Here is a 14,674-nt window from a genome sequence, read left to right on the forward strand (position 1 = left end):
GCAGGCTCAGCAGCCATGGCTCACAGGCCCAGCCGCTCCGTGGCATGTGGGATCTTCCTGGACCAGGGCACGAACCAGTGTCCCCTGCATCGGCAGGCGGACTCTCAACCACTGCGCCACCAGGGAAGCCCTCAGATACTTCTTAAACAAATCATTTGAGAGTATTGGAATAGTTCTGTAGGTCTTTAAGATGACAGAGTTGAATATATTTAAATGCTGGTGTGATGGAGCCAATAGAGAGAGAACAGCTGAAAATGAAGATGAGAGAAAGTATAATCACAAAATCACTGAGAAGGCAAAAGGGAATGATTGGGGCTTCCCTGGTGGCGCAGTGGTTGGGAGTCCGCCTGCCGATGCAGGGGACAAGGGTTCGTACCTCGATCCGGGAAGATCCCACATGCCGCGGAGCGGCTGGGCCCGTGAGCCATGGCCGCTGAGCCTGTGCTCCGCAATGGAAGAGGCCACAACAGTGAGAGGCCCACGTACCACACACACACACACACACACAAAAATTAAAAAAAAAAAAAAAAAGGGGAATGATTGGTCCAGAGCCAACATGAAGAATGATTCTTCCATTAAAGCCGAATGGGTGTGGTGGGCACAAGTTTAATGATGGGAAGTCGAGAAAGTTCACCTTCTTTCTGCTTTTGCTTTCCTCTGTGAAGTTGGAGGTGATGTGTACTGCTGAGAGGAAAGAGACATTGGGAAAGTCAGAGATGTTAAGACGGTGGAGAAGGTTTGAATGATTTTTTTTTGTGGTAGAGGGAGAAAAGGTTGTAATAAGACTGCTAGGCAGTGCTAAGATCCAGGTACAGGTGGTGACCGTGACCACTCTGTAGAGCTGTGTCATATTTCTCCAGTAGTGCCTGCTCATCATTCCACATGTGAGTCTGCAGCAAGAAGATAGATTGCATCACCAAATTTGGGTTTTTTCTTGGCGGGTGTCATGGGAGGACAATAGAATGAGAGAATTTAGGACACTGTTAAAAAGTGATACATTTTGGGATATAAGTTAGATAAGAAAGTGGATATCTAGAAGGAATCTGATTAATATGAGGGAGAACGTAGAGGAATTGCTGGAGTGAAAGTCTGGCAGAGTTCAAGAGCAATAGTAGGAATACTGCAAAGATGAGGGTTACACATGCCTCTATCCCTGAATTTGTGTTTGACTTGAGAAGCAAATGGGTGGGTGGAAAAGTTCCTTGGAGATGAGAAATTGAGGAATTGGGAGGCCAGGTTCTTAGCAGGTGATGTCCTTAGACATGGATGTCACATACTACAGCATTTCTCAAACCTTAATGTGTAAGTGAAACCAGGCGGGGGTCGGGGGAGTGGTTAATTAAACTACAGATTCTAATACATTGTTTGGGATAGGGCTCAAGATGAGCATTTCTAGCAAGCTCTCTGATGGTACTAATGCTGCTTGTCCACAAACCACACTGAGTAGTAAGGACCTAGAATGATGTCCCAAGGGACATGGGGTGGAAGGAAGTCTGTGAACCAGGTGCCAGAGACATCCGTGACCACGGGTGTGTTCTGGAGGTCAGTAAAGATAGTGATGAGGAGAGAGAGGATGAGTTGAGTGGGATAATTAAATCTCAAAAGAGCAAGAATTTTTCAAGAGTGCATGGAGAAATGTTCTTGAAGTGGCATTGGAAGGTGAAGGGATTAGTGACTCCACAACCTTATTTATTTATTTATTTTTATACATTTATTAATTTAATTTTATTTTTGGCTGCGTTGGGTCTTTGTTGCTGCGCGCAGGCTTTCTCTAGTTGCGGCGGGCGGGGGCTACGCTTCGTTGCGGTGCGTGGGCTTCTCATTGCGGTGGCTTCTCTTTGTTTCAGAGCATGGGCTCTAGGCACGTGGGCTTCAGTAGTTGTGGCACATGGGCTCAGTAGTTGTGGCTCGCGGGCTCTAGAGCACAGGCTCAGTAGTTGTGGCGCACGGGCTTAGTTGCTGTGTGGCATGTGGGATCTTCCCGGACCAGGGCTCGAACCCGTGTCCCCTGCATTGGCAGGCGGACTCTTAACCACTGTGCCACGAGGGAAGCCCCACATCCTTATTTTAAGTCCACGGAGAGTGTTTGAGAGACAGCAGTTTCTTTGCAGGAGAGTTGGGTTTCGATTAAAGCAGCAGTTACTCTAGAGATTATTCAGTAAAGTTTGCACGTCATGGAATAGAATTTAGGAGGGAGGGAGTCAGAAGTTCAGGGAATTTTTGTGGGGATGAGTTTACATGTTGAACAGTAAAGAGATGAATTCAGCTGGTGTCCTGGTGGTTTGGTGAGCAATCAGAGAACTTAGAATTTAGCTGCTTTCTGTGAGGAGCAAATGCAATAATCTAATATTAAGTAGTAAGCTTGCAAGCTTTTTAAGTCTAGTAGTCTAGTGAACTAAAGTGGGCACCAGCTATTCTTCACTGCTCAAGTAATGAAGACTCTGTGGATGGTTATAAGAAAAGGGGGCACTGTGGAAGTTTGGTGGTATGTTGCTGCAGAATATTGATCAGCTTAAACTCCCTGTGTTCACTTTTGCCTCTAAACAGTAATAACTTACAAGGTAGAGGTAAGTTGGAGTGAACTAGTACTCTCTAATAAAAGGATAACCGTGATAATCTTGATCACATATGTTTCCCTAAAGCATTAAAAACCTACTTATTCAATAAAATTGCCATAGAATAAAGCAGAGAACTAAAAGTTGTTTGAAACTGGCTTTTATTTTTTTTCCTAAGGGCAAAAATTGTACAGGTTTTGAAAATATTGTGAATGTTTCACATTGAAATATACCATATATTTGGCAAAGCTTAAAAACCATATCAAATTGTTAATTTGCATCAGTCAGGGAGATCAGTTGTGATTTGCTGTGATATTGTTTCTTTGAGGTTTTCTTTACTGTGTGCTTTGAAATTGGCTCTCATCGTTTTTTTTTTTTTTCCTTATTTTTATTTTTAGTTTCAGAAGCCACTAATGATTCGACAATAGATGATGTGGTTGAAAATCACATTGCAGACCAACTTTCATCAGATATTACACCAAATGCTATGGAAAGTGAATTTTCAGCATCTTCTTCTCCAGCCAATTTACTGGAACGACCAACCAATCATACAGAGGCTCTCAGCCATGACCACTTAGGAGCTAATGACCTCACTGTTGGTGGATTTTTAGAAAATCACGAGGAGCCAAGAGATAAAGAACAATGTCCTGAAGAGAATCTACCAGCATCTTCACTCAACAAAGGAAAGAAACTGATGCATTGCAGAAGCCATGAAGAGGTCAACACTGAACTAAAAGCACAAATAATGAAAGAGATCCGGAAGCCAGGAAGAAGTATGTATAATTAGAGACAAACATCAGATTTGATTTGTTTGTGCTCAAAAAAAAAAAAAAAAAGTCAAATAAACTAAAGCATAGATCTGATTTTAGATCACTCTTAAACAACATATGAGCTATATAAGATTTGGTTCTTTATTCAGCCAACAAACACTTACTGAATATCTGCTATATCCAAAGTACTGTGTTAGGTGTGGTAAGTAGGAGGGACTGAGAGCGGAGCAGGAACTCACAGATACACATGGTTCCTACCCTGACAGGAACCCATAGTCCTGAGCATTCTGTCAACCAGCAACTGGAATTTTAAGGTAACAGCAAACCCAGACAGATGTAGTGACTATTAAATGACTTTGTATCTGTAAAGTTCTAGGCATAGTACCTACCTACCATCTTAAATTTTAAGATTTAAACTATAATAGTGATCAGGGATGTGTTTAGGCTAAAAAACTAAAATTATGAAAGCTGTCTATTATATGAATACAGAAGAACTTTGTGAGATAAAGTTTCAATATTATTGACATTCATTCCAAAGATGTTGGCAGATCACCTGCTATGATGGTGCGGTGGCCCATGGGTGGTCCAGAAGTGGGTAAGACTCAGTACTGGCCATTTAGGAGCTTGTAGTCCTTGGCAGAGTTTTATGTGAAAACTTGAAACTGAGGCAGCATTCTTTTTTTTTCCACCAATTACGACGTGTATATTCTTTTTTTTTTTTTAATCTTTATTGGAATATAATTGCTTTACAGTGGTATGTTAGTTTCTGCTTTATAACAAAGTGAATCAGCTATACATATACATATATCCCCATATCTCCTCCCTCTTGTCTCCTTCCCACCCTTCTTATCGCACCCCTCTAGGTGGTCACAAAGCACTGAGCTGATCTCCCTGTGTTATGCGGCCGCTTCCCACTAGCTATCTGTTTTACATTTGGTAGTGTATGTATGTCCATGCCACTCTCTTACTTCGTCCCAGCTTACCCTTCCCACTCCCAGTGTCCTCAAGTCCATTCTCTACATCTGCGTCTTTATTCCTGTGAGACAGCACTCTTATTTTCCGCCCCCTCTCTATTTAATCCACTCCCCAGGTGAGCTCCCCAAATTTAGAATTTGTCATAAGGATGGATTTTTGTAAGGGCCACTTCTTATTTTTCTGTGGCACTACCAAAAAGCTGTTTATTCATCCTTCTAAGCTTTATATTTGATACCCTATTGAGAACTTTTACCAAAAAAAAAAGCAGTGTTTGAAAAGTTATTTTATCTTTGTTGATGTATGATGAAATATGTGTATTATAAAATCTCTAATGAGCAGTGAAAATTTTATGTAGACTAGTTTTGGTTTTGTCTTGGTATATCTTGATGTAGTAAACTGTAATAGAAAAATATTGAATAAGAGTGCAAATTAAAGCCACTTAATTTTTCTTTTTGCTTCTTTTGTTTTAAGAATATGAAAGGATCTTCACTTTACTGAAGCATGTGCAAGGCAGTTTACAAACAAGACTAATATTTTTACAAAATGTCATTAAAGAAGCATCAAGGTAAATAATCTGTTGTACATTATGATATGATGCAGTGAGTCCCCAGTTTTCTGTAGTTGGTATTTTAACAGTATCTATTTTATACTTGTGTTGTTATGCATGTATATGACACACCCCTTTGTATACAAGTACTTCTCTCTTTTTTTCAGTTTATTGAAAGAAGTTCACTTAAAAAATAGCTACACAGAAATTCTTCAGAAATCATGGACCCTTTCTCTCTACACATTACAGATTCTTGCATAATTCTTGTTTATCCTACTCTGGCTTTTTTGGTGTCTTTATATGTTATAGTCTTTAATTTTTCTCCTTTGTGTATTTGAACTACAGTTAATATTAGTGATAAAAGGTAATCTTGAAAGGCAATATTTGAATGCAGTTCACTTGTATGTGGGAAAACATGTAATTAAGGGGACCAGAGCTGGACAAATGGGCCTTATTCTGATTGCCTCAGTAGCCCAGGATTATGTACTTTAGTACAAGGAATGTGGATCAAGATTATAAATGGTAACTATGAAGTGCAATTAACTGGAAAGCATAGTTGTATGAGTTTAGTGAGTAAAAAGGCATTTTTTATTTCTTCTTCAAGACTTTTAGAATTTTAGTAATGTAAGAAAACTTAGTGTTTGTCTCATCTGACCTTCCAAGATACCCACCCTTTAATTAGTCCCCCAGTTTCTTCCATCCTACATGTAAAGGTTTTTTTAGATAAAGCTGTTCTTTTTTTTTTTTTCTCTATGAGTGGCTAGAGCATAGGTTACTTTGAAGTTTCAAGATAAGGCCATAACTTTTCATATTATTGATGTTGAGTATTTAACCCTTTCTGCTCTTTATGTAACATTCTGTCAACTCAAACTTCATCATCTATTTAGCTATATTCCGGGTGTCTGCATTCTACTTCTGCCACCTTTTAGAGAGTCATGTAGTATTATGGTCGGTAGTCATATGAGTTTACAAGTAGAGAGGAAGTAGGTATAGATTGGGCAGTGTTTTTGGATATTCTGAAAAGCATCAGCAGTATTAATACTTAGGCAGACAAAAGCAATTTTAGTCTACTATATTTATTACCGCAAAAATTTAAAAATTGCCACTTGAACTTTATTTGCTATATCCTATACTACAGATGTCTAATTGTCCTTGATTTGCTAGTTTTCAAATTGTAATAGTAGAACACCACAGTTTAAATGCAATTGCCCAAATTTCATTTCTTCTTCCATTTTATGGGGAATTATATTCATATTTTATTCACATTCCATTCAACATTCAATGTTCAAAGAGCATAAGAAGCTATTGGAGTCATTGCTTTGGGAGCCCATATTGCTGGAATATTTATAACCCTTGTATTTATTAGGGTTCCTCCCCCCCGCCTTTTTTCTTTTTGATTGTGGAAGAAATAACCTCTTTCCCATTGTACTTAGGCCTGGATTATTTGTTTTAGGAACAAACTATCATACTCTACTGATAAAATAATTTGCTAATCTTCCAAGAGATTTTATATATCATAAAGTTGTTGATTTTTCATTTTCATCTCACTTTGAAAAATCTTTCCAAGGCAGTTTCTCTCTTTAAAAAAAAATTATACTGATATATAACTACTTGTTAAAAAGAAATTGAGAGTGCTATTACTTATTTTTTTTATACAGGTTTAAAAAAAGAATGCTAATAGAACAACTGGAGAACTTCTTGGATGAAATTCATCGAAGAGCCAATCAGATCAACCATATTAATAGCAATTAAAAGAAAACAGAATGTGGCCACTTATTTCACTACCTTCTCCAAATACAAAGTAAATACAAGACTGTTGTGATCTTGCATTCATTTTTTGACATGCATTGTTGGCTTTTTGAAATACTAAGAGCAAGTCTACAGATCCTTTTTCCATCATTTTACAGTGACCTTTTCTTCATTTTGGTTTATTTTTGTAATGTGAAAAGTATCACTCTAAAAAACATTTTTATTTAACAAACTAAAAATATTCCTCCAAATCTCTTGCTTGTCATTGACTCTTGCGTGTCAATTTCCCTCAGGTTCTATTTTCTTAAACCAACCTTTAAAATTGTCACCTCTGTTAAGGTTGAACTTTGCCAAAAAAATAAAAAAGAAGTTACTTTGTAATTTTTGGGGAAAAAAGCACATACATTAAAACTAGGCAATGTTTTGTATATACAGTTATTTTGGATATATTATTGTAAGTTGTACAAATGTATTTTGAAGAATATTTAAGAAAAGCACTTTTGTTATTCCATCAATAAATGCTCTATTTTACTCTTGTGTGGTTTAGGAAATAATCACATTTAAAGTAATCATTTAAAACCATCTTAAGATAATGGAAATTTTAAAGGCCTTGCTTTTTAGCATTGGAAAAATACACCACTTGAAGTTCACATTTGTTAAACCTAACTGTAATTACATGTTACATAATCTGCATTGTCTTTTTACTCTATGTTCTTAGATTTTGTTGGCCACTCCAACATGCTCCGTCTCTGCCTAGATAATGGAAATGATGGTATCTGTGGCGGATAGGCAGACTCTTTAAAGCTGTTTAAAAAGCAGATGCCTTTGGACTTTATTGGTTTCCTTACTTACTTTCCTTCAACCCCTTTTCCTTTCTCACTAGGATTGTGGATGGCACTAAGGTGAAGCCGTCAGTTAGGGAGTTGCAAGTTTGGGGGATACCACATACTCTGAAATGTCTAGCATTTAGCAGCTTGATGCCATACTTACAGGAGTCTCACAACAGACTGGGGTTTCAACAGGGATCTCTTTGTTCTGCTCTGCTATTACACTTCAACTCTCCATTTTATTTAGAAGCTAAATGGAAAGGAAACATGTTTAAAATGACTTTGCTCATTTTGCATTCTCCCTAAGTTATCCAGGATAAGGAAAACCGAACACTGTTCACTGTCCGCCCTCAGTCCAGCATGGCCTCACGTGTCCTTACTGAGGACGTGACCCTGTGACCTGACTCACTTACCATTCATAGATCACTGCTGTGCCTTGTAGTGCTTTTGGGATAACCAGTAGAAAAGAAGGCTAAAATACATTTAGATTAAGAGAGGGTGAAATAAATTTATAAAATTATGGTAAAATTGAAGTATTTTTAGGTTTATAATATTTGAAAATCACATACCCTTATCTTTTTATACTTCAGCAGAACATTTTTAAACTTAAGGGTATAGCAAAATGAAATTGTAACTTTTTATGAAGCAAAGCATAGATGAAAGTGGAGAACATGCTTGAGATCTGTTAATTCAGTTTAAGGGATTTGAAACTCTCCCAATACTGAAGACAAATGCTGTCAAGAAAAAAAAGCATTTAATGTAGTGTTAAATAGTATTTTCATATGCAATTCTTTAAACATTTTTTCACCTCTACAAAATACCTTTAAGCAGGGTATCGTTTAGTAAATGGAATTGTTAAGGTCATTAGCTGCAGTCACATTGCTAAATTCAACAAGAGGTACACAAAATCCAGAATATACTGTCTGGTTTTAAATTATGTATGTTTAGATTCTGAAGATTAACAGGAGGGGGGACTATAAGTCATTCAGATAGAAGTTAATACTTAACAGGAATATTTAGGAAAGGGACTCAGTCTAGTCCAATATGTGGCCACTTTCCTTATCAGAAAGTTCTTATTTGCATTTCACAGGTTGCTCATGAGGTAATAATCCTTTAGACTCTTGACCTTTAATACATTTTGGGGTACGAACCCTAGAGGGAGTTGGAAAGAAGCAGTTTGTTCCGTCTCCTCTTTTTGTCCTTAATCTCTCTGCCTCCATACTCTAGGCCCTCATCCCAAAACCTAGTCACAAGCTTTGAAACCCATCAAAATTCAAGCTTATTATCTCATCTCTTGCAGGTTTTTGTTACATTTTAAGAAACTGGGCATATTAGTTGAATTAGTGAAATACTGCAGAATTTTTGTAAGCAAAGGGGAGGGGGAGTACATTTGAGGGGAATATCATGTCTTTTAGGCCCTTTAGATCAATGGATGGATGACTGTAGGCTGGACAAATGATGTTCTCCAACAGTTTAATTTTCAGGTTAAGATCATTTTTTGTAATGTTCTTGTATGTGTCCCATTTGTCAGCTGATTGAGTCATTATTTACCCTTATCAGTAAGCTTTGTCAGCTTGGTGTATTGAAGGCTGAGACTCATTTGTCCTTTCAATACCCCGTCACCAGAAGAATAGCCACTTTGCCTTGTGTGTTATGAGCAAGTACCTCCCAGAAAGAGAGGTAAATAAATTCACAAGGACTGTTATTTAGACGTGCGGCGGATTATGGAACTGGCGTTGGATTGTATTTTCATTCTGTTTACTATGGCCGTTCTGGAAACTCTTAGCACAGAAACAGTGGTGTGTCCTTTACTAGGTAGTTCAAAGATTTTACATCATTTTATGCGGTTGAATTCCAAAAGAAACTGTTCTCTCTTAACTGTCATCAACCTTTATTGGCTATGAGCTTTTGACAGTGACCTTTCTGCTCAAGTTTAGTCCTGTTTCTTTGTTTCTTGAGGGAGTAGAACCTGTCATTTTTTTTTCATCTTTCATTTTTTGACCTGGATCCTTTCTAAGAGAGGGCTCTCCGTTGCCTGTTCTGAGTGATAAGTGACATTTTCATCTAATAAATAGGGGGTTGGGATGATTATGGTGAAATACTAAGAGGATATATTTTGTTGATGGACTTTTTCTCCCCAAATAATCCCCCAATAGATTATTTCCTAGTGAATGATTATCTTCATCCTTTTTGTCACAAGTGTCTCTTTGATTTCTAGCACAAGTTACAGCAGTATGCAAATGATTCTCAGATAAAATGATGTTGACAGTATTTCCTTAACAATTTGTGTAAAACCTATGCGTAATTTTCATTATTCTAACTTGACTTTTTTTCTCTCCATAAATAAAAATAATGCCTGATGTTTAGTTAAAGTAGATCCACTTTTGCTTGATTTTGTTAGTCCTGTTCCATCCTGTTTCTTTTTAGCACGTTGTTTAGACTTGCCAACAACTCTTTACTGAGAATCTCTTTTTCTTTCCTAGGCTGATAAGTAATTGCCAGAGAGGGTGGGGCAACATTAAGAGGAATAATTTGAATACGTTGTTCACTGTTGTTGATGCTTAAAGGACTCCTGCGTGTCCTTCTGATGTGCCAAGGCTCTGCCTGTACCATCCCCTCTTTGGATTAAGATGAGGTTGTATGGCGGGACTTAACAAGTACTAGGGCGAACATTCGATTTTTGTGTAACTTCAGCAAGCTTGAGAAAGATCTCCAGGAAAACTATAGAAATGCAGGTGCGTTCCCTAGGATACTAGGGGTGCTGAGAGCCAGAGGGCTGCTTGGACACGCTAGTGGCCTGAAGGAATTCTTTCCTCCTACAAGGCCAAGAAAGCTCGGCAACAATGGGGAAAAAAGATTGATCATTTATTTTACTTTCATGACTTTTTAAGTCTCCCCAGAAGTAGAAACCTGATTTTTTTAAAGACCTACATCAACTATAAATGAGCTGAGAGAAACAGAAGGCAAAAAAGCCACAGAGGATATTAGTTTCCTCAGTAGTTATGAAATATTCCCCTTTCTCAGGATACATGACATAGCAACTGAGAAGCTTCTGAAGCACCATGGAAACCAGCTAGAAGGAATGCTTGTTTTAGGTTAGGGTGGACAAATGAGGCTTTGTTGCTAGAGAGATGCTGATAAATATTTAATTTATGTGACTCCTATCAAAAAATACTGTAATACCTGTGTTGGGTTCTCTCAGGAAAAAGATGAATGGCCGATCTGCTTTAAAAATAGGAATCCGAGACCTTTTCAGTAACAACAGAGCTGCAGGAAAGATAAAGAATAGAATCCCCTTGTATTTTCTCTTCATTTGAGGAAAGTCACTATTAAAATTGGATTCGAAGTCACTTATATGCCTTGATTTTTGGAGAAATAAAAGCATCCTAATGATACAGCATTGTTTAGTGTTATGATGGGGTGCAAATGGGAAAATTAAAGAGAAAAGATACCACTTAGCCAACACTGTGTCCTATTTTCAAAATATTCCGTGGAATAAATTGCTTCCTGAAGGTGATTTTCAGAATGAGTCTATTCCTTGTTTATGGGGTCGTGCTACAAATCCTTTTCAAAATGGCTATCTCTTTTCTCCCATCAGTTTTCAAAAACTTTGTTCTGTTAGCATTTCTTTTTTTAGACTGCTCTACTACACCTGGACTTGGGTTTTTAGTGGGGAGGCTTAGAAGTGTGAAGGTTGAACTGGATAAATCTAACAGAGGGAGATAAGGGGGAAGCAGCTGACGGAGTGTTGCTGACACTGTGCTCTTAGGAACATACCTGTAGCTGCAGATGCCCTGGTGCCTTCCTCTGAAACCTCGATCTTGGCTTTGTGGATTGCTTCAGAAACATAAACGCCAGCTTGGCCTAATCCCAGGACATAAAAATGTGATTGTTTATTTGCATTTTGATGCATTTAGTTGAAAGATTTGAGTACATTTTTAAAGAATGGACTTTACTTACAGTCTTGTTCATATATGCTGCTTACTGTGTAGTTAGGAAGAGATTTGTTCGGGAGGTTTTAAGGTACAATAATTTATGCAACTTTTGAAACCTCAAATTTGGTCAATTATCTCATAAATAACCCCTCAGATGAACATTCAGGGCTGTGCCCCATTTTTTTCAATAGTTAATTTTCAAAAATAATTTCTAGTTACCGTTGAAATCTTTAGTCAGTATTTCTAAAATTTCGGTGGTATAAATTGCCATAGTACGTGTTAAAATGCAAATTCTGGAGCCCAGGAATCTGCACATTCAGCAAGCTTCTGAGATGATTTCCCTTGAATACCTTCTTGGGCTGCATTTTAGAGCCACTTTTAAATGACGGTCAGAGGTTTGTACTATGGGCCTTAAAAGGCAGTGTATAAAAAATGTCTCATGCCTCATGACTGCATTCTGTATACTGAGTATATCAGGTATGCAATTATCTTGCCTTATTGGCTAGAATTTGCAAAGAAAATGCGAAGTTAGAACTATAATAGTTGTATGCCAACAATTTCAAAGATATTATAAGCTTAGCAAATAGGAGTCTGAGTGATCCAAGCGTTAGAGGAATTGACAGGTTTTTGTAATTTAGCCATCAATCATTTTTAAACAACTCTCCACAGTGAAATGGTACTTGATGACACAAAGAATGAAAGTAAGAATCTTTAGAATGAGAAGAAACTTTAGAAATCGTTCAGTCCAACCCTCTCATTTTAGAGTGAGCTGTGAAGTCATCTGAGGCCACACACTTGACAAGAGGTCCAGTTGGGCATATGCAGGTGTTCTGACAGCAGGTGCAGTGCCGATTTCCACCCCACCCTTCCATACAGACGCCACCACCTTGGAAAAGTGTGTTCTAGTCCACTGTAGCACGCACTGGAAAGGGAGCTGTGGCAGGAGTCTTAAAATAATCATTGTGATGGACATGTATTTTGAGGGGGCTTCTTTGTTTGATCTTAGACTAATATTTAAATTGTTTTGCATTTCTCATGCACATACAAGGGGATGGCAGATGAATGTTGGGAGAGAATAATACCAGTGGAGTACAGAATACGCAGCGTATCATCCATCTTGTAAATAAGGCATACACAGGAAATTGTGAGTTGCTGTGTTCACTGTAAGGAACAGATATTTTGCAGCATCAGTGAAGGGGACCAGGCAAGGGCCAGAGGAAGAGAAAAATCGACGGAAACATTCACTTGCCATCGCTTGTCCTAAAACCAGTGCAGAATCTGATTGATTGTAGCAGTTGGTCTTTTTCTGTAGGATCTTTTAGAAAAGAAACAAATTTCTCTATACTAACTAGCCTGTCTCACTAACTCATTGAGCAAACTGAGATGCAGTGCCCAGATCAGAATTGTGTGTATAAGGAATGGTTGATGGTCACGAGAAACTTTTACTAATCTGTGACTTCATTACTATCAAGTATGCCATCTGAACATTTAAAGTAAATGTTAATGAAATGAGCAAAGGTTCTTTATCAGCTAGAATATAGTAAATGCGTTTGTGCTAGAGTCCAGGCACCCTGGCACAATGTGAGAAAAGGGGTCGACTGGTTGGTATGAATGAGTTTTTGGTTAGATGGGCTTGGCTCTTTGAATTTCTTGAAACTGCAACTGAGGTTTCATTTAAGTAGCTTTTTTCTCCATCGTATTACAGTAGTGGTCCAATAATTGACATTTACATGTTTGCACAGACATGGGCTAAGACCCATTGCCTGTCATGTCCCAGCATCCTCATCTCATACATTTTATCTCTGGTAAGAGTTAACATTTCAGAAGACCAATATTTGTGATCAAAATAAGGATTCAGGAGTCATCTGTGGGTTTGTGTTTTTCTTGCTTGATCTTGTATTACAGATCCCTATTTGCTCACTTTTGTTAAGTAGCTCTGGAAATGTTATGCAACTAATGAAATCAGCACAAAGGGATTCTCCTGGCTTTGGGCTCATACTCTCCTGCAGTGTTGGCAGCTGTCTAGTGCCATTGTTTCTCCAAAATTTGTTCCCAAGGTTGTTTATAGGTGCTATTCTATTAAAAAGGGTTCCATGAGTAATTACAATGGGAACTGCAAGTTGAATAGGTTTGTGCTTTTGTTTTTAGTAGTGGACTTCTTAAAGCTGCTAATTTGCTAATGTTCATAGTGAATCTCCACAGGAGGGCTATAATATGTAGTGTTTAACCATGGAAATACCCACACTATCTCCTGTCTCCAAATTTAGCAGGTTAGCAGTCTACAGAACATACTTTGGAAAACTAGCTGCCTTCCCCCGCAGTAAACTCTTCTGCTCCTATATTACATTTCAATATCCAAAGCAAACGGGTAAAATTCTTCCTGCCCTCCCTGGCATACTCTACTCTTCTTCCATAACATCTTCTATAAGTATTTAAATCTGAACTTTCCTCATTAGACTGTTAGTTCCCAGAAAGCAGAAGCTGTATTATTCATTTTAAATATTTACTTTGCTCAACTAGCGTAATAACGCTTGGTACACGTATGTGTTTAGTAAATGTTGGATGAATGAATACTCGACGCTCCTCACACTGTACATTTGTTTCATTTCCCCATAAAAACAACTGCCTTAATGTTCTTTAATCTGATTTCACTTGTAAGGAAATGTTGGTTGCTGTCCTTGGAATCACAGGGGCACAGCACAGAACGAGTCTTTGGCAAATCTCATCCAAATGACTGTTATAGTGTCCCTTCCCCTTTGTGAGTGGAGCCCGTCATTCTTTGTATGTCATTGGCCATACTCTCAAAAGGCTTAAGAGTTTTGATAATATGACATTGTGTAAATGTAAGATTTGCAAAATATAAAGTAGTAATCCTACATTTCATCCTCAGCTTCTCACAAAGCAGGACAAACATTATCATTTGCTGTGTCTCTTGTCTTCCCAGTTATTATCACTTACCATTGGCAACACTAATGGCTTTGAAAAAGTTATTGCCAGAATTTGCTTCTAGTTTATCTTTCTCATCCTCTTGTCACATAGTTGTAGATGGCAAGTATGTGTCACATAGCACCCAGCCCAGCATATACAGAGTGAGTGCTGGAAAGAATCTGAAATGGCCTCTGAAAGTAGGTGCTTAGTTCCTTTCTCCATCCTTCTCTAGCCCACTCCTCACGTCTTTCTTTCTCCCCACCCTCCTACCCAGCTCTGTTGAGACGTAATTGACATATGTAACATTGTGTACATTTAAGGTGTACAATGTGATATTTTATGTATGCATACATTGCAAGTAATATATCTTATATCTGTACCCTTTGAC

At 38.1% G+C, this 14,674-nt stretch overlaps 2 protein-coding genes across 7 annotated transcripts in view; one reads left to right on the forward strand and one right to left on the reverse strand.

The window, feature by feature from the left end:
- INTS6 (integrator complex subunit 6) overlaps positions 1-14,674 on the forward strand; it is a 110,928-nt gene that overhangs the window by 82,297 nt on the left and 13,957 nt on the right. For 3 of the 6 annotated variants that reach the window (XR_003682505.2, XR_008618943.1, XM_028497279.2), the window contains exons 16-18: positions 2,954-3,328; positions 4,772-4,865; positions 6,506-6,648. Coding sequence is in view for 4 of the 6 variants with exons in the window: in XM_028497279.2 (XP_028353080.1) it covers positions 2,954-3,328; positions 4,772-4,865; positions 6,506-6,599 (563 nt within the window). In the remaining 2 variants the exon portion in view is untranslated. Of the gene's footprint in view, positions 1-2,953; positions 3,329-4,771; positions 4,866-6,505; positions 7,032-14,674 lie in introns of those variants that run through there. The other 3 variants (XM_024125915.3, XM_028497280.2, XM_055089315.1) reach the window with 2 other exon arrangements.
- SERPINE3 (serpin family E member 3) overlaps positions 8,082-14,674 on the reverse strand; it is a 31,784-nt gene continuing 25,191 nt past the window's right edge. Inside the window, exons 7-9 of the mRNA XM_007105215.4 lie at positions 11,201-11,287; positions 10,607-10,690; positions 8,082-8,157 (exon numbers count right to left, since the gene is read on the reverse strand). Coding sequence (XP_007105277.2) covers positions 8,114-8,157; positions 10,607-10,690; positions 11,201-11,287 — 215 coding nt within the window. The 3' untranslated portion in view covers positions 8,082-8,113. The remainder of the gene's footprint in view (positions 8,158-10,606; positions 10,691-11,200; positions 11,288-14,674) is intronic.

Source organism: Physeter macrocephalus, chromosome 13 (assembly GCF_002837175.3).
Source record: "Physeter macrocephalus isolate SW-GA chromosome 13, ASM283717v5, whole genome shotgun sequence".
NCBI lineage: Eukaryota > Metazoa > Chordata > Mammalia > Artiodactyla > Physeteridae > Physeter > Physeter macrocephalus.